The sequence below is a fragment of the Seriola aureovittata genome, chromosome 19, assembly GCF_021018895.1.
Source record: "Seriola aureovittata isolate HTS-2021-v1 ecotype China chromosome 19, ASM2101889v1, whole genome shotgun sequence".
In the NCBI taxonomy this organism is placed as follows: domain Eukaryota; kingdom Metazoa; phylum Chordata; class Actinopteri; order Carangiformes; family Carangidae; genus Seriola; species Seriola aureovittata.
In genome coordinates, this window is record NC_079382.1 from 5,729,735 (window position 1) to 5,757,043 (window position 27,309).

The 27,309-nt window shown below is 42.6% G+C and overlaps 1 protein-coding gene across 1 annotated transcript in view; it reads left to right on the forward strand.

The window, feature by feature from the left end:
• Positions 1–24,750, forward strand: part of ches1 (checkpoint suppressor 1) — a 62,342-nt gene extending 37,592 nt beyond the window's left edge. Inside the window, exons 4-7 of the mRNA XM_056404528.1 lie at positions 3,732–3,883; positions 12,470–12,528; positions 19,473–19,581; positions 20,749–24,750. Of these exons, the coding sequence (XP_056260503.1) occupies positions 3,732–3,883; positions 12,470–12,528; positions 19,473–19,581; positions 20,749–21,304 (876 nt within the window). The 3' untranslated portion in view covers positions 21,305–24,750. The remainder of the gene's footprint in view (positions 1–3,731; positions 3,884–12,469; positions 12,529–19,472; positions 19,582–20,748) is intronic.
• Positions 24,751–27,309: the final 2,559 nt, after the last annotated feature.

A 27,309-nucleotide genomic window follows, 5' to 3' on the forward strand; every position in this document is an offset into this window, starting at 1 on the left:
CATCTCTCCCTCTCTCTTTTTCTCTCACTCTCTCTCTTCCTTTGTGTCCTCTTTCTTCCCCTTTTGTCCTTTACTCACACTGTGACATGTTCAAAGTATATGTGTTTTCTCCATGATAAATATACCTGCACATTGCTCAGTTTTCCACAGATTTTTTTAGCACAGAAGCTGCTCTTGTAATCAAAACCACTACAAACTAGTGTAGTGACACAGATACATATAATTAAATCCATTTCTTTAATATTGCTTAAACTTGCAGTTTAAAGTCTAATGCAGTGCCAAGTCACTTTTAGTTTCACACTGTGTGCGGTATTTGTGAGAGGAGGGGTTAATGTTTCCCGTTGTGGATTATTTGTTGTGTAATCCTTCGCTTTAGCTGCAAACACCACAGTGATGCAACTATTTTATATCACATAGATGCAACACAAATAAACACATCATCCAGAAAACCGTGCTGATCTGAAGAGTAAGACCAGATGGGAGCATGGGAGAGCGAGAGGAAATTATATAAATGGAGATCACTAACATAGTTTCAGGTGAATGTCCTCCATCACCTGCTTTGCTGCTGTAAAATCCTCTGTTGTGGACGTATTCTATTTTTAAAATCTGTGTCATACTGTATCAAAGTCAGAAACTTTAAAAACCCATCTCTGACCTCAAATACTCTTTTGTGATAATTTGATTTTGAGACACGCTGCCTTTTTCTCAACTTGATCAGGAAATGAAAAGTCCATTTCACCTCCTCTTGCTTCCAAGCCCAGATGATGCCTGTTGCCAAGGCGACTGCTATAACCCAGGTGACAGACCCTTCCTGTGAGCTGCGCCCTGTGATTGGCCTGTCGAACCGGGGGGGTGGGGGGGGAGTGGGGTGGGGGGGTGTCCACAGATTGAGCCTTTTGATTGGCTGGCTGGTTGGCAGAGGCAGGGGCCCCGGCAGACAGAGATTCTGTAGAGAGCATTGATTTAATCGGCTGGCAAGCGGGCAGACAGTCAGTGCACGCGCACACGTGCGCGCACACACAGACGCGCACACACACACTTACACAAACGGCTGGCGGGCTGGAGGTGCAAGGGGAAATTTGGCCCAGTGGGGGTCACCTCTGTGGGAGCGATTGTATGTGTGTGTAATATCATGCTCTCCAGGAGAGGCGTTGCTGGCAGTAATAGAAGCACTCCCAGGAGCAGACCACGCTGGGTAATATCACACTCCCTAGGGAACTTGCCATACACACACACTCGCTCACTCACTCACATACACACACACACACACACGGAGCAAAACACAGCACATATGGCCTGTGTTCAACATGAATGACATACTAATGCAAAGATCCAGACAGGGGGGACACAAATCAACAGTGCACACACATGCTATTAGCTTCTTGCATTCTTACAAGGTCAGATGATGTAGTGAGCGGTAGCAAGGTTTTTGACTCATTCACTGGACATTGTAGGATCAGGAGACACACTGAGAGAGCAGCATTCACAGACGCTCTGGATGGTAATCTTTCATGAGAAATTATACAAGTTGAATTGTCATTTATTTTACCAAGGAGTCCATAAAACAGGAAAAATCAGGTGCCAGACATGAATGTGGAGGTTAATTTAATCCAAGTTTTTGAAGCCTGCAGCAGGATATGTCTTGCAGCAGATCAGATGCCAATGCTTTTTAATATTCTGTCTGTGCACCGACAGTAATGTTTATAAAATATCATTCTAGGTGATTTAATTTGAAACTTTGGTTGGTGTATATATCTTCTATATTTATTTTTGCAATGTAATCAGAACAGAGTTCTTACCGTAGTCAATGCAAAACATTAAACAACTTCTTCAGATTTTATTGTAACTGAACTGCTATAAGTTCAATTTTGGACTTAAGTGAGAGATAAAATTAAGTTGTGACCATATATATGACAGACATACTGTATAAACACTCGCCATGATGAGACACAGACTCACAAGGTGAAAACAAAACCAGCCACGCTGTCTTTTGAGAACTCACTGCTTAGATTGTCAGCATGTTGACAGGCATCACAGCTGGTGGGATCTCATCACAAGATGGTTTCTACTTTTACCAAAAGTCTTAGAGTGGAATGATTGACACCGGCCCCGTTCATACTTTGATTGGCTAATTGTCTATGTCTCAATCACAATCTCAGTGGTCCTCTTACACCTGGCTGTAATTTACATGATAAATGTTTTATTTTTCACTTTTAGTGATGAACTTTTTTACTCCTTAACGGGCTCTTTTCTACGTTCTGAAGTGTATTTCTTGTTTGTTGATGTTTGATGAATCCGGGTCCACGACCCCTAAGATGTGGCAAATAAACCTGGGTGGTCACAATGTGATTAACATGATAGTAAAGCAGAGAAAAATATCTTCTCTCTTTCACAGAGAATATGTTTTAGATACAGAGTAGTTCCAGACACCAGCGCACACAGTGAGGTCTGTGAATGATTATTTTAGAGGTGTAATTGTATTTACCACAAACAAAATGTCATTCATCTCTATTTTATTGCAGAAGTCTCAAAGAATGTCTAACTAAAACTAAAGCTATCTGCATGACTAGAAGGAAATATGTTTGTGTTGATTATTTGGGTGAACTGACACTTTAAGTGGCCACAAGCCAAAATGATGGGAACCACTGATGTAGTGGAAACATTAAAGTGTGTTTTTCTCATCCACTTCAACACAAAATGCTACTCAGGTTTTAGAATTTGTCTCCATTGCTCACATGCACGTCTCTGGCACATCTGACATTTCCCTCTTAATAGATTCCTTGCAGTATTTGCAGAAATCAGAAGCCTGCAGTCATGACATCTCCCCGCCCTGTAGCCTGTACCTGTAACATATCACAGAGCACTACAAAGTGAGCTGAACACGAGGCAGGACGGCTTTAATTTTATATTTACTTCTCCCTCGCTCTCCCTCTTCCTCTGCCATTCTCTGTCTCTGCCGTACACAAACTCCAGATTTTGCCACATTCAGATGACAAGGCAGATGAAAGCACAGAGAAGGCTGCGAGAGATGGAGACAGGGAGTGTATTCTCGGCCCATCCGAGATCCCTCCCCCTTTCTATAATCTATAGGCTGGTTTTCACTCAGATTGGGAGCCGACAGCTTCATTAGGTGAGGGGGGGAAGCTGCTTTGATCTAAAAATACACACCATCATCGCCTCTGGAGTGGGAAAAGTTAAAGAGTTTCCCTGTGTCTTAATCAGAAAAAAAGATGATTTTTATTCTGAGGAGAGACAGAGGATTGGAAAATATTGAGCGAGGTGGCATTGAGGATGCATTAATTCTCATTCCTGCAAGTGTTATCTTCCTTGGGAATATGGGAATGTTTGCGTGGCTGAAGTGTGTGTGTGTGTGTGTGTGTGTGTGTTTTTTTTTTTTGTTTTGTTTTGTTTTTTGAGGGGGGAGGGAGGCAGTAATCTATCTGTGTTTGAGCCAGTAGATGCTGTTGTTTTTCTCAAGGTCTTTATCTCGGTGGGACTGCAGCATTGCTGTGTATACAGGTGGTTTGGTAAATAAGAATCCAGCACAAGCTCTGGACTTTGAGCTTGTGTTTGGGCTTTGGACTTGTTGGCTCAGGTCAGTGTGCTGTGATGTTTGTGATGTGCTTTGAGGGGCCCGATAGCACTTCCAATAACATCTCTCGCATCTCTCTCGCTGTCCCCTCTCCACCCCTCCCTCGCTCTCCACCTCTGTCTTTCTTTCTTTCTTTCAGAGCATAGGCAAAGGCTCCCTGTGGTCCATAGATCCGGAGTATAGGCACAACCTGATCCAGGCGCTGAAGAAGACGCCGTACCATCCCTACTCGCCCGGCCTGGCCACCCCCTCCACCTCTCCACCCACCCTGCCTCAGACATTTCACCACAGGTAAGTAGGATTTTTAAAGTGGCTGATTGATTTGATACATTTATATGACATATTTTCCAAATGAATGCTTAATGGCTGTGCTTAATTTGATTGGATTATTTAGCTTGGTTAATTGATTAACACATTCACTGATTCACACATACCTACAGTATATACATACACGTGTAGCGACATATATAGATGGATGCTACAGTGCCTTCCCAGCCCATGTGAGCAGTTTCATTCTTGTACTCAGATATTTCTCTGAGGTATTCAGACCTGTTGTATCATCTTTAAATGTTTTAAAATTAATTACATTTTATGATTTTATTGGTATATTTTGGCACAGCAACTTATAGATTATAATAGTTTTTAGGAAACGTCTCTCACTGCGACAGCTGCCTCAGGGTGTTTACGCAGGCCTCCGTCCAGGATCATCCTCTGTTGCACCCAACAATGTAACATGACCTACTGTCAATCTCTGTCACATCCCTGTGACCGCCTCCTGTCTGAGTCACTGACCGCTTCGCTTTACACAGAGTTTTTTCCCTTCAGCCTGGCTTTTAATTTAGCATGGTTTTTAGTCATTAGTCGCTTGATTTATTCACTTATTTTATTGTTAATGTTTGTTACTGTTATTAAAACTTTTAACATCTATTTTATTGAATTCCATTGTCAGCTTTCTTTTTTGATTTGCCCTTTTTTGGCTCATCAGTCATCTGTGAAGCACTTTGAACTGCACTAACCTGTATGAAAAGTGCTACACACGGGAAGTTTGATTGATTGATTGATTGATTGATTGATTGATTGATTGATTGATTGATTGATTGATCGACAGACAGTACACTGCTACTATCAATGTGCTCTAATTGTTTTAGGTCCCTTTAAAACTAACACTTATAATTCTGTCATGTTTTCTTCTGCTGACTCTTGAAAGACTTGAAGTTTCTTTCTTTCTCTTATTCTTTTTTTTTAACTGAACTTTTCCAACAGAGCAGTTTAGATATGTTGGTTATGCTAATGATCAAACGCTCACCGCCTGATGAACAGGTGGCAGGTTGACAATGAGCGATTTCCAACAAGTCTGTGCAGTTGAGTTTCCTGAGTCTAACTTTGAAAGCTCGTACAAACAGCCACACAGAAGAAAGTAAAGACCCATTTATTTGATTAATCAGATATTCAGTTAAAATAAGATGAATGTGCAACAGTTTGGATGATTAATCATTAAGTCGATTATCAAGCTGAGACATTCTCCAGTTCCAGCTTTTCACATGTAACATGATTCTCCACTTTTTGTCATTGATTTTCTGATTGATCGCAATTTTCACTTTTAACCTCCTAGGACCTGGCGTCCACATATGTGGACCTCACATTTTGGGTTCTCTAGACCACAATACTAACTTTTTCTCAACAAGGGCCTGGTGACCACATATGAGGATATTATACTGCCACTCAGTAATCGAAATTTAAAACTAATGTCCTCATATGTGGACATCATTTTTCTCAGGTCCCAATCAGCCTATATAGCAAGGAATAGAGCTCAGGTCTTAGGAGGTTAAGGACTGGATACTGAGTCTTAAAATAAAGATCAATCTTTGAATCTTTTTGTGTACTTAGTTGCCTATTTTAGTCAATTTTGTAACATATTTTGTAGCAGGGAAATGGGTTTACAATTGTTGTTCACCTGTGGAATAAAAAGAGAGTCTAGTTTTCAGCATAAATTCAGCCAAGCCGAAAGCCTCAAAGCCTCTCTTCTGATTGGCTCACTGGTAAACTGAAAACCACAAATATATCTTCTCATGGATCAACACTTCACATAAAACACCAGAAAAGTGTAAAATATGAGCCCTTTAAATTTTAATTTAATAGGAAAATCTGTGCCAATATTCAGCCTTATATATTTTGTAAAAATTGTAAATTTTTGGATTTTAGTGAGAAAAAAAACAAGAAATTAGAGGTTTTCACTGTTGGTCCTGGAAATTTGCATTTCTTACTATTTTCTAAACAGTGAATCAAAAAAAGATCAATGCATTAAACGATAATATGAGCATTCATTAGTTGCAGCCCTGAGGTACATAGAACATAAAACACGTACACTCCTCCACCTCTCTTATTCTCTCCACCCACTTGCCCCTGGCATTATATAGCTGACCCACCCTATCCTCTCTTTTTTCTTTTTTCTTTTTTTTTCATGCAACAACTCTCCCATCCCTCTTCCCATCTTCCTCTCCCTCAGGCACATGCTCAGGTAAAAGAACTGGTTGCCTTTTCTTCTCTCCACATGTTCACTTGTTCATTCCCTCACCTTCTCCCCAGTCTATCCTGTGCATCCCCCTGTTTCGCTTCTCTTCTTCTTCAGCTCTTCACACTCCTCCTTTCTGCTCCTCTCACTCTCTTGTCTCTTCTTTTAATACCTCACACACCCTCCCGCTCATCCTCAGGCATACATTACAACTAGTGGGGGCACCCGGTGCTCCGTCTTCTTTATTTATCCCTGCTGTGATTTATTCCCACTCTCTCTCTCTCCCTCTCCGCTCTTCTCACTCTCTCTCCACCACTTTATCATTCAATTAAATCCTCTTTTGTCTACATTCGCTTCATTCTCCAGCCCCTCGCAGTCCCCTTGCATGCGCACAAGCATCTCCACAGCAGCATCCACCTGTGTTGTTTCCTCCACATTCCTTTCCTGACCTCTCCTCCACCCTCCATCCTCTTCCTTCGCTAACTTCTTGGTTTCCGACACTTTCGCCCATCCCTCTGGATATGTCAGCGAGAGCTACTATTAGTTGTCTTTCTTCCTTTCTTTGCTTGTTCTCTTTCTCTCTCTCTCTCTCTCTCTCTCTCTCTCTCTGTCTTCCTCATTCTCTCTCTCCCTCTCTCTCTCTCTATGAATACCCCACCACCACCACCACCACCTTCCCTCCACCCCGCTCCCCAGTTGATCCGGGCAGGTTGGCTTGCAGAGCCAGCGGACTGTGTAAGACAGAATAATTGGTTCACCATAAAATGTAAAAGTGTCATTTTGAACAATGAGGTATGGGGAAGTGGAACAAATTGGGGGGATATGGGTGGGGGGTTGGGGGGTGGGGTGAGGGGGCTGAGCAGAGGCAGGGGGGAGTGAAGGGGAGGAGTGGGAGAGAGAGGAGAGGTTGTTCATTTGCATTGTGACACACAGTGGGAAATGAGAGAGAAACTGAGGAGAGTCCATTTCTTGGTTAGAATGGAGCTGAGGTCCCTTATGATGCAGCACCTGAGGAGCGTGCTGTGTGTGTGTGTGTGTGTGTGTGTGTGTGTGTGTGTGTGTGTGTGTGTGTGTGTGTGTGTGTGTGTGTGTGTGTGTGTTTGTTTGTTTGTCTTAACCATGTTCATGGTGTCCACTACACTTCTGGTGCTTTGTGGGAACTGAAATGCTGGACCCCACAACTTTAAAAAGCTGTTTGAGGATTAAGACTTGGTTTAAGGGTTAGGGTCAGAGTTAGGTTTAGGTTAAGGTAAGGGTAAGGGTTGAAGTTAGGCATTTAGTTGTGATGGTTAAGGTAAGGTTAAGGGGCAAGGGAATGCATTTTTGTCAATGACGGGTCCCCACAAAGGGAGCTGTACAAACGTGTTATCTAACCTTCCCAGCAGCCATCAGTTTTCATTATAACTAATGAAATAACTAACAATTATTTTCATTGTCAAGTGATCCAATCATTCTTTCTTGATTGATTAATTATTTTTAGCTGAAAAAAGCTAAAATTGTCCATCAATGTTTCCCGAGAGTCCAAGGTGACATCGTCAAATATCTTGGGTGATTTAAAACAGAGAAAAGTACTAAATCCTCTCAGTGGAGAACCTTCAATCAAAGAATGGTGGCCATTTTTACTTCAAAAAATTAATAAAATGGTTAATTGTTTGTGAGAAAAGTTGCTAAATTAATTGATGATTAATTAATCGGTGTTGCAGCTTTAGTTTCCATTCATTTCTTCACAATATGAGAATCAACCTGAGACTTGCAGAGACTGAGAACTCTTTTGTTGCCTTCCTTGTACACATGACAGTTGTTTGCAGTTATGAGCAGGGGTCAGGTGCATTTAAGTGCAGTTCAGCATCAAACTCTTTAGCGTGAGCTGGTGAAAAACTAATTTTAATGCAAGAAAGACCATCATCATAGTCAGTGTTTTCTTTGTCTTTTTGTCCAGGCGAAAGCGCCTCTCTTTGACTCTCAGATATCAGAGCATCTTTGAATCCTTGAAAAGGAGAGCCTTCAAAAATGTCACTGCTTTTCGACAACTATGAACTCCAAACGTTACATATGACTGAATAGCATGCACCTTTCAAGTCTCTGTGAGTTAAGTTTTTGTATCGTCCTTAAATTAATGGAAACCAGCAGCTTTACAAAAGGTAGAAAATCAGTCTAAGAATTTAGAAACAGGCCAGCAGCAATGTAAAGTACATGCACAGCATGTACAGTATGCACAATTTGTAGCTAATGGGCTACAACATGAAACCACCACTTGTATGGTCCTTTAACCTCTTTAGCAACACTGTGCTGCTGTTCCATTATACAGAAATGCTGCTGGATCCACATCCCGAAGTTTCCAAAGATATAAAACATGTCAGTCTCAATAAGCAAAGCACATTGATGATTATCCACAAGATATCTGTGCTTTTTCCATTTGATCCAATAGTGCAGCAATAAAAAATACATTTGTGTTGGAACAAGCAGATACAGAACAGATAAGTGTCCTGCAGTGTGGAAGGAATGTATTCTCTAACTTTAAAGGCACTTAGTGGTGAATTTAGGAAGAAAATTGGGTTCAATAGTGAATTAATATTACCCTTTGAAGCTGGCACAATAGGGCCACTGTTCACACGAAGTCAGAATTTGCAACTGCGGTCTTGTACTTTTAATTATATTAGACAACAAACAAGCATCCTGCCTTCAGGTTTCAGAGCACCATGGCTCAAAAAACACATGAATGGGGCAAAAGGTCATCCTTGTCCTTGGAATTAGTCATTTCAAAAGAAAAAATCCCCACTCAATGTCCACTTACTAGTTTTTTTTCCCAGTTTTGGACACTATTACACAGTCTGCAACATAGTTCATAGTTGTTATGGATATGGATCTGTCTACGTGCACATATTCAAATGTTTTGGGATAATAAAAGAAAACAGGTGAAGACTACATGATCGAGTGAAAGCTCCAGGGATTTAAAAAAAAAATTATTTCTGTTTATTAAAACCAGAAAAAAAACATACTGTTTTGTACACTACGAGTCAGAACAGGCTATTCAGTTAAGATAAATTCTTTGTTAAAAGTTGTGAGTGATTAAAAACGCTTAAACACTTTTAAGATTTTAGCCTTAACATCTTATGAAAAAAGTCATCTCATAAAGCTCAAAGATCAAGATTATTTTTTGAAACTGTATAAGTAGTGAACCTTAAAAGTCCCATTTTTTACACTTTTCATGTGTTTTATTTGAAGTGTTGATCCATAAGAAGTTATCTTTGTGGTTTTAATAACTAAAAACCATCTCAGTGTAGTTTTACATCTCATCTCTCAGGCTTCTCTCTGGAGCTCCAGTAACAAAAGGTTGGTGAGGCAATCGGAAGAGAGGAGGTTTTGAGCCTCTCTTCTGATTGGCTGATTGTTTTCTGAGTGATCGATTAAAAATAGCAGATTTCAGGTAAACACTGAGAGAAATCAAATCCTGCAAGGTTGGATGGTGGGTCCAGGTGGGTAGGGCTTGGGGCTTAGAGCGGTGAGTGCTTTTCTTGTGACATCACAAAGTTACAGAAGTCCTGACGGCTCGTTTCAAGTCTTAGTGTCTGAATACAGGCTGTGTGCATTTCTCTGTGGACTGAGCGCTTTGATACTTTCACAGTATTAATATAGAACCTAGACCTGCTTTATAATCAAACACATGGACATCTACCATTATACTATATGGGACCTTTAAGGTGTAGATTAAAGGATCAGGGAATAAATCTCGTCAGAAGATGGTCCATATGAACCAAGTGATCAAACACAAATGTACAGTCTGTGTCACAATATTAAATAAGATATTAACAGTTTCCTTTATATGTATCTTGGAACTCAGTAGGTCCAATCAATATAACACAATATCTCTTTCAAGAGCACTCACTCTCAAGAATATTATGTTATTAAGTGTAATGACTGTGAATGGTTGCACAGCTTGTCTATTATGTTAAGGTCAAGGACTGTCTCAAGCAGTTCTACAGAACTCAGAAGTGGACGATGAACGCAGAGAATGAGAAGATAGAGAGACAGGAAGTGGCAGAATGAAGAGGTGGAGAACAGAGGGGAGAAAGAGGCTGAGAAGGGAGGAGGGGGATAGAGGGAGAGCAATGACGCTTCTTTGTCCTCTACTCTTTGTAGCTTTACACCTCTTGGTTTTTCATGGACCATAATAACTCACGCCGCGCCAGTCGACCCCCACCTGCAGTTTGCTCCAGCACGTGTGTCCGTGTGTGCGTCTTTATCTGCATGTGTGCACGAGTCAGTGCAGTTATGTTTTTCAGTCCAACTCTGTGTGTGTGGATGTATGTATCCTATGTGCGACATGTATTTCTAAATGGGTGCATGTGTGTGTGTGTGTGTGTGTGTGTGTGTGTGTGTGTGTGTGTGTGTGTGTGTGTGTGTGTGTGTGTGTGTGTGTGTGCGTGTGTGTATGCGTGTGTGTGTGTATGTGTGTGTGTGTGGAAGGGAGAGAGAGGGAGAGAGAGCATGCTGGGTAGGAGGTCAGCTCCATGGTGCATTCCTTCACACCCCATCAGCATCTGGATGGGAGGAGGAGGGGAGGGGAAAATGGATGGAAGGAGAGAAGGGTGTCTCAATGGGTTTGGGGAGGAGCTCTCTCCCTCCGTTTCTCTCTTTCTTTCTTTCCCCCCACCTTCCCTCTCCCCTCACTCGCAGAGAAAAGATGAGGGGAGATGTTGGTGGTGGTGGGGGGGTGAGCGTCTGCCACGAGTTTAGTCCCTCGCCTACTACATTAAATGTACAGGGTTGCCTTGGCAACGGGAACGCCGCCATGGCAACACATGTAGTATAAGGCAGGTGCTGTCGCACTGTGAAGCCATTTGTTGAGAGAGAGAGACAGCGGATGGGAAGAGAGACAGAAAGAAAGAGTGAGAAAAGGGGAGAGGGAGCGGGGTTGAGCGAGAGGGGGGAGAATGAGATGGGCGGGGGGTGGGGTGGTAGGGAAAACAGACAGGCTGTTAGCGCAGGAAAAATATGTTATCGCCGTGGCAACGCAATGTGGCAACTCTCCATGGCAACAGCAGGTGGCTCAGGGCTGAAATTTGCGTTCTGCTTTTGCTTTTTCGTGTTGCTCTGTGTGTGTGTGTGTGTGTGTGTGTGTGTGTGTGTACATGTACAGTAAGTGTGTGTGTCTGCATGCAGCAGTGTGTGTGTGTGTGTGTGTGTGAGTGTGTGTGTGTGTGTGTGAGTCCATCTTTTCCCTGCATCTGGTGAGGTGAGAGCCACATCACAAGTGCAGACGTCCAAATCCTCTCATTCAGCAGCTTAGCTGAACATAAAACAGGACTCATATTACAAAGGAAACTCTCCTGATGAGTGGAAACGAGTGGGTTGCTTTTACAGAGTTCACAGCATCCCCAGGTGTTTTCTCTCCTGTTTGTGTGTGCACGCGTGCGTGTGTGTGTGTGTGTGTACATATGACCAAGATGTATGTTGTCAGCCACACACTGACTGTGTTTGAGAACAGCCTGTCTAACCACAGAGAGAGAAAGAAAGGAGCAGTCAGACGTGTTGCCTAATGGGGAACTAAAGACCACTCAACCTGGGAAAGCTCCTACATCCTATCTCTCTTTCTCCCTCTCTCTCTCGCTCGCTCTCTCCCCATCCTTATCCCTCCATTTTTCTCCTTCTGTATTAAAATTATGGATTCACCAGCAGAACTGTATCTCTTGTCTTCTTGTGCGTTTGTGTGTGTGTGTTTGTTTGTGTGTGTGTGTGTGTGTGTGTGTGTGTGTGTGTGTGTGTGTGTGTGTGTTTGTGTGTGTGTGTATGAGTGAAGATGTCTCTGTCTATGTGAGAAATGCCGTCATTACCTCCCTCATTAGTGGTGCAATGATCACGTAAACTGAATCCCCGGCTTTGTGTGTTCTTCTTCTCCTGTGTGTGTGTGTGTGTGTGTGTGTGTGTGTGTGTGTGTCTTTGCAGCGTGTGTTTTAATGTGTCACACTATATGCACGTCTTAAACATGCCTGTGTGACATGAGCGTGTGTTAAATGTGTGTGCGCTGATGATGAGATTTTTTTCTTTTTTTATTTGAATGTGTGTGAATGGACCAGTGGCGGGCGGTGGGGGGTTGTCATGAGAAATTACCCCCATGGACTACAGCAGCGAGGCTGTAATTCTCTGAGGTAATCACAGGGAATAATGGCAACAGTGGGACACCCGGGAATCTAATCACTATAATCAGAACCACTGGCTTATGGGCTCAAATTCCTGCTTTGCTATCTGCCTCGTGATGAAGCCTGCTGGGCTGGTTGGCTGCTGCAACATGATCAAATGATTGACCAGTTTTCTCTTTCTCTCCACCTCACTCCCTCCATCCCTTCTTCCTCTTTCCCCTCTAGTCCACCATTGTGGTCGGGGAGTCCCCTCTTCAGAAAGAACGGAGGAGTTCTCCTACAAGGTACCGTTTCACCTCTGCAAGTCTTGTACTGTATGTGTGTGATCTCCTGCCTGTTTCTTTCTTTCTATCTCTTTCTCTCTCTCTCTCTCTCACTCACTCTCTTCCTCACCGCCCCACAACCCCTCAACCCCAAACCAGCCCCTCCCTCCACCCTCCACCCTCTATGGATGTGCCTACTCCAATCATCTCAATTCCAAATCCCTCTTTTTAGAATCGTACCTTGAGAATACCGAGCGCTGAGTTCTGACACTTGGCTCAGCGCCAGAGGAGGAATGTTTTTTCTACGAAGGCGTATTTGAAGGTTAAAAAAAAAAAAAGGAGTGATGGAGACAAAGTAAGAGACAGAGAGAGAGAGAGAGGTAAAGAGAGAAGAAAAGGGGGAGAGAAAATCCCATCTTCAAATCAGAAGCTGGGGAGATATCCCCCTGCCTCCTTTCCTCATTCAACACAGCATATAGTCTCACTCTTTCACTCATACACCTTTTCCCTGTATTTCCCATTATTCCTCTCTTCCTCTCCTCCTCTTCCTCTCCCCCCTCCCGACCTCCTCCCTGGTGGCTGGACGGCAGTTTAAATGGACATTCAATCCCAATCAGGGAGCACTCCGGGAGCTCGCTGGGCTGCCGAGTCCTAAATGGAGGGGGAAATGGATACATTAGGCGTCTGCGGCGCGCCCTCCATTGCCGCTGATAATGGAGTAGTAATGGTCAAGGAGCCGAGGTTGGAGAGAGCGGCTGAAAACCTGGTCTCCCCCTAGACACACACAGTCTGAGAGTGATGTGTCTGAGCAGCTGGACAGATAGATAGACAGACAGTGAGCGAGACAGTCAGGAACTCGGAGCGCACACGTGACAGGGCGAGACAGGAGAAGAGAAACTTTTTAAATGTGTAATGTGTTTCTGAAGGGAGAGAGGGTGCAGAATGCCCGGGTGTGATATTTGGAGGCGGCAGCAGGGAGAAAGAAAGTTGTGGCAGTCAGCCAGAGGCAAAGACAAGGAAAAAGAGTCGAGGGGGGGGTGGGGGCTGCCAGAGAGAGTGAGTTTGGGGCTGTTAGTGCCCTGTGTTATTACTTCCATCTCCCATTCCCAGAGCTTTCAGAGCTGCTCCGCTCTGAGCTGATGTGGGCTGAAATCTGCCTCTCCCTGTGGCCCAGCACTGGCTCAGGATGAACACAAGGACAATGGCTGGCAGCTGTGTCCTCAACCCTACCCATCACTCCACCTCCACAACCCCTAAAGTTCATCATTCAATCATGAAGTCTTCCTATTTTATTTAAGTTCTGAAGTCACCTGCTATTATTTTTAAAAGGAGCCTAATTTCAGTTGGATTTATTTGGAGCCAGTTCTAAGTCTTTATTAACCTGTCAGCTGCAAACAAAGTGTGAATCCAAGCCAACAGAAACATTGACCACCTCCTAAATGTTTAATTGCAGTGTATTTGTTTTTGGAGGATGTTTTTTATTGCACCTGCAGACAGCTAGAAAGCAGCAGATTGAACCTTGAGTATTCCATTTTATTCTACTCCTTGTACTTGTACTCATTACATTTCATGGGGATATGTTGCACTACAGCTCCACTGTAACCTATAATCAGCCTATAAAATATGATGCATTGTTACACAGTAAGTGAAACCAGCAAACAGTCTATAAAACTGTTATTATTAGCTCTGCCTCAACCAGCTACATCATTACAATGCTGCTTACATGTTAATGCATCAATAACATGAATCCAATATTACAATATACAATAATATAACACTGACAGGATAATTGCTGCCAATATTTTTGATACTTTAAGTACATTTTGATGATTAAATGTAATTTTCTAAAAGCAGTGGTGGAAGAGTTCTGCTCCTTTAAAATAAAGAAATAAAATTGAGATAAAAGTAGCAATACTATAATATATCTATCTATCTATCCACCTATCTATCTAGTAACTAATAGTTTTGAAATTTATGTAGTTGAGTAAAAAGTACAATATTTATTATCTGTAGTGGAATAAAGGTAAAGTAGCTTAAAAACTTTGTCACTAATGCAAATACTCATCTATTTATGTTATCCATTAAAAAGCCTGTCAATCAACACTTTAACACCCAGCGTTTCCCATAATGCAACTCAAACTTTCATGCTTCCAGGTTGTAACACAGGCTTTCTACGATCCTCTAGGTTATTTTTTGGCTCCCTCCTGACAAAACTTTTTCCACCGGCTGAACTCGAACGCCTCATGATGCGCAAACTGAACTTTATGTGTAAAATCGATGGAGTGGCCCTTTAAGTTTTCAAAGCAACATGAGCCTCTATCCCAAATCATCTTTGCCCAAATAGCAGAGCAAAAGATTTGATTTTCTTTTAATATGCTTATGGGAATATAGTTGAAGATCATAGAAAATGCACCAATACTCAGGCAAACTGCATCAAAGAACAGAAATGTAAAAGTTCAATCCAACCAGCGAGGATGTAATTTATAGCAGAATAGGCTGCTGAGCATCCAGCCTGATATTCATGATATCCATGTTTGGAGCCGTGTTTAAAACGTTTATTAAGTTACAGTAATTAAGTGTTGCTTTTATTTTGTCTCACCCCTGGAAGTCATAGCACATGTCACTCAGCCAACCACTTAAACACTCAGCTGAGAGTGTCAGATAGACAAGCCAGTTAGCCATCCAGTTAAACTGCCAGCAACATCAGCCCACCAGCAATCCAGTCAGTCAGTCAGCCAGTCAGTCAGACAACATTAGTATGCATCCTGCCCTCAGACTCAGTACTCAGTTTAACACACGGCAGCCAAGCAGGCCGATAGACAGGAGGGGAGGGGTGTTTTGACTGAGTGAGAGGCCACTTTCAAACGGTTGCGTTCTCAAGGTCTGCTTGAAGTGACCTTTGAACCTTTGGACTGCGTGTGTGTGAGTTCAGAGAGAGAGAGAGAGAGTGTGTGTGTGTGTGTGTGTGTGTGTGTGTGTGTGTGTGTGTGTGTGTGTGTGTATGTGTACTGTCTGCTCTGCTCCTCTGCCGGCCGTGTGGAGACTGCAGCCTGCAGGGCCATGTGGAACTCATTTAACAGGAGAGCAGAGGAGGCTCAGTGTGTATACGGCACATGAGAGCGGAGACGGGAGGGAAGCTGAGGGCTTCGCTTGCCCTGGAAAACAGGCAGGCAGGCAGGCAGGGAGACGGGCGGCAGGCGGCAAGTGAAGACGTAGGAAGCAGACAGAAAAGGCAGAGCAGCTGACCAGACGTAGGAAAAAAGACAGACTAAAGGATATTTTCTCTCCAGGAAAAAGGCAGAGATGCAGACAAACACCTCTTCTCTTCTGTATTTACATTTTTTTTTTCCCTCAGCACGTCCTGCTTTCTGCTACCAAGCCGAGTGTTTTTTCTTTTCTTTTTTTCTTTTTTTTTTTATTGCTTTGAGCTTGTAAAATGTTTTGCTCCATCTCAATCTCAGTGAGTGAGGACAGGCTTTTGGGAGCGCTGCCTGCTCTTTCCCAGCTTAGTTTGTCACCTCATCTCCTCAGCATATGTCCCAGGCTTTTTACCTGCAGAGACAGCATGCATGCTCAGTCGGAGATATGAGTCACCACTATACATAGAATGACAGCGAGACTGATAGAGAGAGAAAGAAATCAACAAGAGGGGCCGGAATTAGAAAGACAAAGAGAAGCGTTTGCTGAGAAATTCAAACAGCAAAGCAAGGAGGTAAAGATACAGAGCACAGACATAAGAGGAGAGTTGTCTTGTGCTCGTGCTGTGGAGGTGTGTGTGTGTGTGCGTGTGTGTGTGTGTGTGTGTGTGTGTATCTAGGGTAAACACTGGTGGTCAGGAGTGTGTGGTTGAGCTATGAGAGGCCATGTCAAACAGAGCTTGGTATTTCCTTTCCCCTTTTCTCTCTCTCTCTTTCTCTCTCTCCCTCCTTCTCTCTATCACTTTCTCTGCTGATGCATGATCTACCACTCTGTGGCATGTGGAAGGGGAGTCGTTGCTATGGCAACCCAAAGCCTGACTTGAGCGAGAGGTGGGAAAGGAGGGGTGGGCGCATGTCAACCCGGGGAGACCTAATGCACTGCCCACACACACACACACACACACACACACACACACACACGTGCGCGCGCACACACGCACGACCATGCAGCGAGTGATCAAGATTACAAAAGAAACTCTGTGCAGGGACTTACTTATAAGGTTATGGAGAGCAGAGCTGGAGATATCAGGGGCAGAGCCACACTAACTGGAGTCAATAAGATTACTGTGGACACAGGCGGCCGGGGAAAGGCAACAGAAACACACCAACAATGACAAACGACAAACAGATCCATCATAATTCATCTTTGTGTGTCAAAGCATGAATCAAATACACGTTGTGGGATTGTTTTCTGGGGGGGCCTTGTCATTACAACTTGTATGTTTTTAATGAGCCTGTGGTTCCTGGGGTGAATTAAATCTCTCCTCATAGCATCGATCATAAATTTACTGTACTGGTTTAAGATTTAAAACCCTCCAAAAAAACAAAACAAAAAAAGAAAAGCTGTGGCGAAACGTTTTAAGCATTTACACCTTAACAAATGCTTCTGCAGCAGACAAAGCAAACAGCAGGTCATCATTTGTGAAATGCAAACTGACCCCAGAGATGAAAATGACAGCTGTTTTAGTTTTAACAGAGATGGCTGTGCTGAGCAGCCAGCCCTGAGTAATGAGAGCTGTTGGCTGACATGTACGTACACTCTTCTCTTCTCTTTTCTTCTCTTCTCTTCTCTTCTCTTCTCTTCTCTTCTCTTCTCTTCTCTTCTCTTCTCTTCTCTTTTCTTCTCTTCTCTTCTCTTCTCTTCTCTTCTCTTCTCTTTTCTTCTCTTCTCTTCTCTTCTCTTCTCTTCTCTTCTCTTCTCAAATGGATAAATATATATTAAATAAATTCACTGCTCTCGCAAGTGTTGAAAGCGTATACGTAGCTCTCCCTTCTGGTCTGTCACAGTCAATTCTGTATTTGTGAAAATGGTCTTTTCAGGTCAGGTCTTTTTCACAAGTAGGAAACCAGAGGCAAGAGTTTGAACTTGATGGAAAGTCTGAAGCTGCGTAAGAAACAGTTTTTTTATTTTGGAGGATCTGAATGTTTGTTTTCATTCTGAAGTGTTTTTCTTTTTTTTATATCCTGAGACACTGTTGGTTCTGAACCAGAAAATGTTCCAGCGTCTCAGCGGACACAGTGGAAACTGAACTGAACTCTTTTTAAATGAATTCTCTGTAAAGTAGGTTAATTTTACATCGTGATGGAAACACAAGTTTTTCTCTCTTTTTTCATTCTGTGTTTTCACTAATCCATAATGGCAACAGGAAAACCTGTTCAGAACTTTAAAATATATTTAGCTTGATATTTTGGGAAATGTGTGTTCAGTTTCTTGCTAAGAAGTAGATGAGAAGATTGATACCTCTCTTGCTATGTCTGTACAGTAAATATGAGACAATAGCCAGTACCTGGTTAGCTTAGCTTAGCATAAAGACTGGAAATCAAAACAAAATCTGCCTATCAGCACCTCTGAAGCTCACTATTAAACTTTTTACCTCTGGTTTAATCTGTACAAAAAACAAAATGCAAATAAACATGTTTCTTTATGCTAAGCTAAGCTAACCAGCTGCTACACAGAGAGAGAGAGAGAAAGAGAGAGTGGTATCAGTCTTCTCATCTGGTGTAATTCTCATAAGCGTATTTCCCAAAATGTTTAATATTACTTAACTGCACAAGTATTAAAAATCAAACACTGAGTATCACTGCAATATGTAGAACCTGCACTGACAGTGATGGCAGCTTTAAGCCGTGCGTCTACCAGCTGTCAGACTGGATCAGGAGCGTTAGTAACCTGTGATTTTCAGCTCTCCCCATAGATTTTCAAATGGCTTCAAGTGCAGGCTTTGGGTGGGCCACTCGAGGACGTTCAGGGATTTGCTCCAAAGCCTGTCTATTATCCTGGAAGTGTGGTTCAGGGTGTTGTGTTGCAGGAAGGTGGATCTTTGCCCCATTCTCTAGTGTTTTCTTCGAGGACTTGTCTGTATTTGGTGGCATTTGTACGATGATGCCAACATCGTGCTGCAGTGTAGTGACACCAGGTGATGGCCAGGTGATCAACAGCACCTGGTTTTTGCAGAATGAAATGCCTGAAGATTCAATTTTTGTCTCATTAGACCAGAGAAAGCAGTGTTTGGTAAACTCCAGGTGGGTTTGCCATATGCCTGTTTGTTCTGAAGAGTAAAATGGCACTTGGATGGAGTGCTGGAGAGACGGTTGTCCTTCTGGCAGGTTCTCTAGTTTCTTTGAAACTTGGTTAGCCATGGACTCCTCCCTGACCAAGGCCCTTCCTGCCTGGTCACTGTTGACCAGAGCCTTAATGATGGACTCTCTGTGGAAACTTCTTCATCTACAGAAAAAACTGTTTCCATCACAATCCTCCCCTGGAGGTCGACTGACGGTTCCTTGAACTGTTTACTTCACAGTAAACTGTGAGACATGATGAATGCAGTTCACCTTGAAGTGATGCGTCTAAGTAGAGCTACAATAATGATTTGCAAAAGTGTCAATACTCTCAAATTTGAAAGTCTGTGTTATCCGTCTTTAAGTTCCAGCCGCCTGCTGTTCAGCTCACAGCATCAGACAGGCTGGATTTAGCCGAGCCCAGCGGTCGTTGGTAATTGAATGACTCGCAGCGGCCTTAACTCATTTATGACGCTTTCCCGCTCAATTTAACCTTGCCTTGCTCATCAATATTGCCCTGTTGGCCTCCTCAGACGGTCAGTGAATGCTCATCGAGCTGCTCCCGGGTCTTATCGGGGTCCAAACACATTTTGGAAGAAGCTTCCTGTGTGTTTTCCTTCAGTGCTCAGGATTAACTTTGAAACAGTGTGGCGTGGATCTGTGTTTATATCTTGTCTAAGTCCCTGTATCTCCTGCTCTCTCTTTTAGTTCCTCGTGGTGTGATCCAAAATGGCGCCCGCGTCAGGAGCCAGGCACTCTTTCCTGTGATCAGACCCCTACCTGTAAGCCCTGTGGGGAGCAGAACCTCGGCCATAAGGTTGGTAAACTTTGCCGCTGTTGCCCTCAACCATATAATTAATGTCAGCCAGGGCTTTCCCTGCTCAAACGCATTCCCGCACAGACATAGACAGACACACCCTCACCCACATGCAAACATGCAGTAGCCTCCAAACAAACACACAAAAAACACACACCTACACTAACCAGACCTTTCACTGAAACTTTCCACTGATAGTTTACATAATTACATCTTTATTGTGTTGAAAGTCAGAGGCATTCACACACTCCCCACTGTGCAGAACATTTTATCCAGGTGTGTTTATATAATGGTCTCTCACATGCACACGCGTACACACAGACACACACAGACACACACGCACACACAAACAGGTTTATTAGTGGGAGAGGCCTCATGATTCAAAAAACATTCGGAGCATGCATGGACATGCACATCCATCATAGGAGCATAAGAGTATGATGGTCTCCACTGCATAATGAATTAAACATATCCAAAGGCTCACTAAAGGTATGCAGTGAATATTTGATCACTGTAAGGGGTGCATGTTTTTCTTATAAGATATTAATATGCTAACCCTCTCATCCTGAAGGGAGAAAATGTCCGGGGGACAGGGCACGCTGCTGAAGCTCCTTTTGATTTATTGGTTGTCTGAATACACCCCTGTCCTTTAATGCCTTACAGAGAAAGGTGTCTCCTGACTAATAGAGTAAAATATGTGTTGCAATACAATGCATAAGCTGATGTACAGTGGACAGTGGTTAAACTGCTTCGCTGCAGAGTCGTCACTCGGTGTTGATCTGACTTCAGAGCTTGCAAGGTCCTTTATGTGCTGAGCAAGTTCCACAACCTTAGGGAGCACAAGAGCTGCTCAAAATACACTATCATTTGAAAAATGCATAGGTGGCAATCTGAAAATGAGTCTCCTCATTTCTGAAGGAAAGGCTGACTCTTTTTGGAGATACAAGGTTTTAATCTGACCTGGGAAATATGCACATTAGGCCCAAGGGGGCTATTTGTGGGTGATAGATTATCAGATGAACTTTTTCTGCTTTGCAGCCAAACGCAGAGCAGACTGGAGCGGCTTCAGTGCAGTGAGGAGTTGAGAGGCAGGCAGGCCACCTGGCTGGCTGTGTGACAGCAGGAGTAACAATATTCTCTCCCACTCTGTGTCCTCGCTTCATACAGATCATCCCTAGGAGATTATCTAAGCCGGGGACAGGACAGCCCATCCTGCTACTCTCCTCCGCCCTGCAGTGAGGACCTCCAGGATGACCACACTTACAGCACCGCCAAATCCCCCAGCAGGCTGTGCTCCTCCCAGGTCGCAGCCCCTTCCTCCCCCCTGGACGATGACGACATCATCGCTGTGGAGATCCAATCAGACGTCAAACCCGAGCCCCGGGAGATCCCACTGGATTCTCACATCACCACTGCCGCCGCTACCTACATTTCCCAGCAGCCCCTGCGCGGACAGAGACGTAGTTCGGGGGCAGGAGCTGGGACTCTGGCAGGAAGCAGTTTGCCCTGGACCAAAAACCGAGCAAAGGGCATTAGCGACACACTGCCGCTGAAGAAGCGGCGCGCGGCGGCGGTGGAGAAGCCGCCGGAGAGTGACGACGAGGAGATGAAGGAGGCGGCGGGGTCGCTGCTCCACCTGGCAGGGGTCAGAGCCTGCCTCAACAACATCACAAACCGCACCGCCAAGGGCCAGAAGGAGCAGAAAGAGGCCCTGAGAAACTAAAACACACACATAGAACAAGTACATAGTCATGCAAACACACACAGACGATATACAGCTCAAAGCACGCACACACACATTAACACACAGACACATATACAATACACAAATAGGTCAACAGGTAATGTTACAACAGCATTAGTCTCAACGGACAATTCTCATCTCCCTCTATCTATCTGCAGGGCATTAGGTGAATCCTACTTATTTGTGGCAATATCAAAAATCTATGTTTTCCTACATGTTCAGCAACACTAACATCAATGGGTATTTCTCATGTGTCTTTGTTGTTTTTGTTGTTTAAAAGGGGATGAAAGCCATAAAAAAAAGCATGTTTTGTCACTAATTTGGACAAGTCGAACACGACTAAACTGAATCACATTGAGGAGCGTACAGTACATGAACAGAAGATGGCTGTTTGTCTTACCTGTTTGTTTCTATGTGAATCTGTAGCAATCTTGCAGTGATGCCAGCAAAGATGGCAGAGCCGACGAGACAAGCCTATTTAACAAGACTTAGAGCCTCTCTCGGCCGCTCGCTGGCATCACTCTCCTACATCCACGAGCACAAATGTGAGACTGTGCCAAAGATAAGCGACCAGGTTGCTTCATGTAGCCGATATGACAGCTGACAAAAAAAAAAAAAGAAGGCATAGTAGTAAAGAAGAGCTAGAGAGAATGACCTTAAGTGTCAAAATAATTGTAAAACCCAATGTGATATATATTCATGCACTTCAGATTATTTTACGCCACTTATAATAAAAGCATCATGGGTAAAGACATGGTTTATTTCAAGAGCACTCATAGTATTTAAGAATAGATATATTAAAATTTAAAAAAAAAAAATGGTCATGTTTATCACCATAGAGATGGATAGTGTGCCGGGTCTGAGGCAATATCTCCTTCATTTTGTTGTTGTTGTTGCATAATGTAAACGTCCCTTAAACTTCCCCAGTACTTCTGTCCATAGACGTAGACACCTGGTATAGATATCGTAGCTACCAGTAGCTACCACACCTTCCTATTCATTTGACAATGTCAAAGAACTATATACATAAACTGTGGGTTTAGATTTCTGTTTGTGTCTGTTTACCTTCACTCTACCCTCATAAAGATATAAGCAATTTGTCCCGTGTGGACAACTCTGTAAAAAGGTTAGAAAATATTTTATTTTTTTCCTTTCTTAATTGAAGCAATTTGACCTGCAGGACTTTCTCAGTTATATTGCATGGGTGCTTGTAAATAAGATAAAAAGCAAATCTTTTTTATTCAAAGATCATGTAAGATAAACGATGTATTTAGCATGAAGCATGACTTATTTTCATATAAACCTTGATCCTAGAGGAAAGAAAAAAAGTTTTGCCGCCAATTCTTATACCCGTGATTATATTGGAGTTTTTTTTGTTTGTTTTTTGTTTTTTGGTTTTTGTTTTTGTTTTTGTTTTTGAGTTTTGTTTTTGTTTTGTTTTGTTTTTTATGTTTTTTTTTTTGGTTTTCCTTTTCTTTTGGGTTCTGTTTTTCTGAGCGGGCTTTCAAGACACGTCTTCAGGGAGGAACATGGGAGATCACTCTGCAATTAGAGGCCCAAGGGTGCCTCCTCTGGGCTTCGGGTTCAGGCTATGTAGGCCAGCTGAATCACCTCTTAGGGGTGGGCTTCCGTCTTCTTCTGCCTGTACAGTGATTTTTAGGTGTTCAGTGTTAACCCCAGTGTTATTTCAGCACACAAACTCTCACGAGTGTGTGAGTTTGTGCGCCCAGGAACACACACCCTTTAACATTGTGCCTGCCTGCCTGCCTGCCCTCAGTACCTCTGTTGTCATGTCTCTGACATGTTTTGACAGAACGTTACCTGTCTTTATTTATAACAGTGTTGTTTTTATTTCTCTCCTGTGTGTATATGTACATGTGTCCTTATTTTCCATCAGCATTGTTCAGTGTAAATGTATGGATCCGATGGGCATGGGAATCTTTGTAGGTGTCCTGAAAGAACCTCATATCTCCAAAAAGGCTACTTGGGAGTTGAATTGAAAAGAAAGAGGAATGTAGACACAAAAAAGTTTGTTTTCTAATTTACATACAGTATTGCTAACCCTTTGATTAAAGGTACTACTTGCCATTGTGGATGTCAAGCTTGCATACAGTCTATCACATATTTATCTCAAGAGGCCAATCTGGAGATCAGAGGTAGATTTTTTTTAATATATTTTGCCACTTTACAACATGTATGTGTATCTCACTTAGCATTGACATTGACTTGATTGAAATTGGCAATGGCAGTAGTGAGCTTTGATGTTGTTTGCATCAGAAGTGATATAAATACTGCACTGCCATTATTCGGCATGCTTTTGCTTAAACAGCAATGCATTAAAGTATTATTTTTCCCTCACCTGCAGAGATGAAGTGCGTATAAAAAGCAGCTTTGTAGGAGAAAACATCAGCTGGGTTTTGTTGTAGCAGCAGAGTCGCACAGCTTTTGTTTAAGCTGAATAGACACCGAGTGATTGTCAGCGAGCCAAGATGGAAAACAAATGCATGTCCCATCCACTGGTACAGTGTTTTGCCACCTGTAGCATGCATCACTGGCTTTGCATTTTGTATGGTATCCATGCCGGCATATAAAAAAAGGCTAAAAAGAGACACTGTCAGTGTTCTTGTTGTGTGCCATCCGTCTCTTGTCTGATATCTGTCTGAGTGCTCCCGCGGCCCAGGTCAAGCACTCTGCTGTATTTGCAGTAACAATCCACTGTTGTGGTGACTAATAACATGTTCAGTTGGCAAGAGGCATGTCGAGGGGAGTATATGTTGCTTTAGCAACCACCATTTTTTCCTCTGACTCACTCAGTGACATGCAGGAAAGATGAACTCCTGACCTACGCGTCCTGGAAAAACAGAGCAACACATAAAATATACCTGGGACATTTTAAAGCAAAGGAAATATACTTCACTGCCTGAAAAGCCCCTAAAACAAGTGTTTCTTTCAAGCCTGCCAAACACACAGTTAAATGCTCTAAAAGATGTAGTTGCCATTTTTTATTTGTTGATGTTTTTATGCACATTTTCATTTTCTGTTTTGTTTTCTCTCTGACAAAATTAACTACAATACTGCCATTATTTTTCGGTGACTGTCTGAGCTGAATATTGGAAAGCCATAGGTTAGAGATGTCAAAATGCAAAACTGTTATTGATCTGTGAGATGTGATACAGAGTACGCCCAGGTGTTGGTTTTTTCAGTAAATGTTCAATTCTCTTCTTATTGTGCAATCATATTGCCAAAGAATGATTTCAAGACCTATTTCATCACTACATGTAAATATCAACGTTGTCCAATACCGTGGCAAAAAATATATAAATGTTGTTTTATTTTGTTTTCCATTTTCTGAAAAACTACAATGATGTTTATGTGATGTATTGTCTTCCAGTTGGTTGCAATAATAAAAAATACAAGTTGCAGAAGATTAGTTTGGCTGTTCTGTTCTGACAGGCTTGGATTAAACAGGAAAAAAAAGTCACTGGTAGAAAAAGAGTTGGTATTAATATCAGCATTACTGGTTGGTAGTTTAAACAGCCTAGAAAAAGCAGTATATGGTTGCATCAAATTTAACCATTTTCCTGTAAAAGTCTCAAGTTGAATATAACAAAGCCTAACCAGAAAGCACGTCACCCTCCCTCATCCCCCTCCTGTTCACCACTTCATCATGCAACACACACTAACTCCCATTTGCCGACTGTGAGAGTGGAGACTTTTTGATTTGCTCTCAAGACTGACCCCAATAATTAACCTCACATATTCCTATCAACAAGGGTCTTATCATAACCATGCGTCTTCTGCCAGTTAATTATTCATTTACTTCCTCTAATCATTTAAGTTCAATACTTCTGATTAAAGTCAAACTCAGCTATCCCTTTAGGGAAAGAAGTAAAAGAGTTAAGTGAACCAAAGAATTCCTCAATGTCTTATCAATTTGAGTGGTGCCATTTTGGAGCCGTGTGGCAGTGGAAGCCCATTCATAATTGAAGCCGAGACAGGCTTAATCTCGAGCCAGTGCCTCCCTGTGCAGTGCGCTCCCACCACCAACACAACTGGAGCTAGCAGCTCCTCTGTTGCTATGCAACTACAGCAAAGAAAGGGGGGGGGGGGTGCCTTCTCTAGATCTTTAGAGGGCATCATACTACTCAGTAACAGAGAGAGAGACTCAAAGGTAGAGACAACATGCAATGGATAACAGCTTTATGTCTGATCACATCACATAGTTTGAGAAGCACCTGCTAGACACAAGTCTCCAATCATCTTTTCACAACACTTTCTCTTTTTATTAAAGAAATAGATTAAAAGTGAATACAGAAGCATATCCTCATCAGTGTCAGGTAGGCCTTCAATTTCATCTCAAGGAAATAAATGTAACGAAATCAATTGTAAGATTTCAGCGTAAAGGAGGCACACTGAAGTGCTAAGTGGATTGATGCACAGAGAGCTGTGTGTTCCCCGGTCTATATCATCCATATCCACAGAATGACCAGTGAGGCAAGTTTCCATGGAGACAGAAGTGGAGGTAACGTTCTCTTGTCAGTTCTCATTTATTGCAAAGCTTTATTGTTTTTTGGAAATTTTCCCCTGGTAGTCAGGCCAGGTGTGTTTCTGATTAAGCAGACAAGACCTATAGACACGGCTCATCCAAAAATTCACTTAAATCCCCCTTTATTGAATTACATGTAAAATAGTTGTGCGCTGCACAAAGTGAATGGATCGTGTGTGTGCGTGTGCGTGCGTGTGAGTGTGTGTGTGTGTGTGTGTGTGTGTGTGTGTGTGTGTGTGTGTGTGTGTGTGTGCGCGTACGTGTGTGTGTCTGTGTCTGTGTGTCTGTGGAAATGGAAAGGAGAGTTTGTTTTCTGGAGTTCTGGGATGTGGTGTGATCACACTCTAGTGGCAGAATGATGGTACTACAGGAAAAGTGCTCTTGAATCATAAACAAAGGTACCTGTTACAGTTTGGAAATTTATTATGAAGGACCGAAATTATTGGCATAAAAATATTCTTGTCTCCATGACAACTACTGCCTGAGGCAGACACCTACACTTTGGGTCTTCTTTGACCCTCCAAGCTGTTGCAGCCTCTCAGTGGTTGAAATTAAACTTTGAATTACAGAAGCTGCCATCAAGCCAATTAATGTAAAATAGTTGTGAAATAAGTTGCTCAAAGTATCAAAGACAGCACTAATGGTGGAAGAATTATTCAGACCTTTTACTTGAATAAAAGCATTAATACACCAGGGTACAAGTACTACATTACAACTGAAAGGTTCTGCATTTATCTAAATGAGTTAATGTAGAGACATGTTATCCATTAATGGCTGCAATCATTATTAAATATTCTATAATTAAATTATTAGTATTGATGCCTAAATTCTCACTCTTCAAGCACTTTATCAGGACCACCATGCTAACAGTGGGTAGTTCCTTCCTTTGTTCTCAAAACAACCTCAGTTCTTCACAGTTCTTGTATGGATTTCACAAGATGTTGGGGACTTTCCTTTGAGACTCTGTCCCATGTTGATATAATCATATCACACCATTTTTGTAGATTTGTCAGCTGCACATTCATGCTGCCAATCTCCTGTTCTACTGGATTCAAATGTGGTGACTGGAGAGACCACTGAAGTTCAATGAACTCATTATCATGCTCGTGAAACCAGTTGGAGACAACTTTTGCTTTGTGACATGGAGCATTATCATGCTGGAAGAAGCGACTAGAAGATGGTAAATTGGGGCTATAAAGGGATGAACATGGTCACCAACATACCATGACTGATTGGTATTAAGGGGCTCAAAGTATGCCAAAGATTCATCCTCACACCATTATTATACCACCACCTGCCTGGACTGTTGACACAAGGCAGGTTGGTCCGTGGATTCATGCTACTGAAGCTAAAGTCTTAACCTGCCATCTGCTGCTTCATCAGAAATCCAGATCCATCAGACCAGGCTACGTTTTTCCAGTTTTCAACTGTCCAGTTT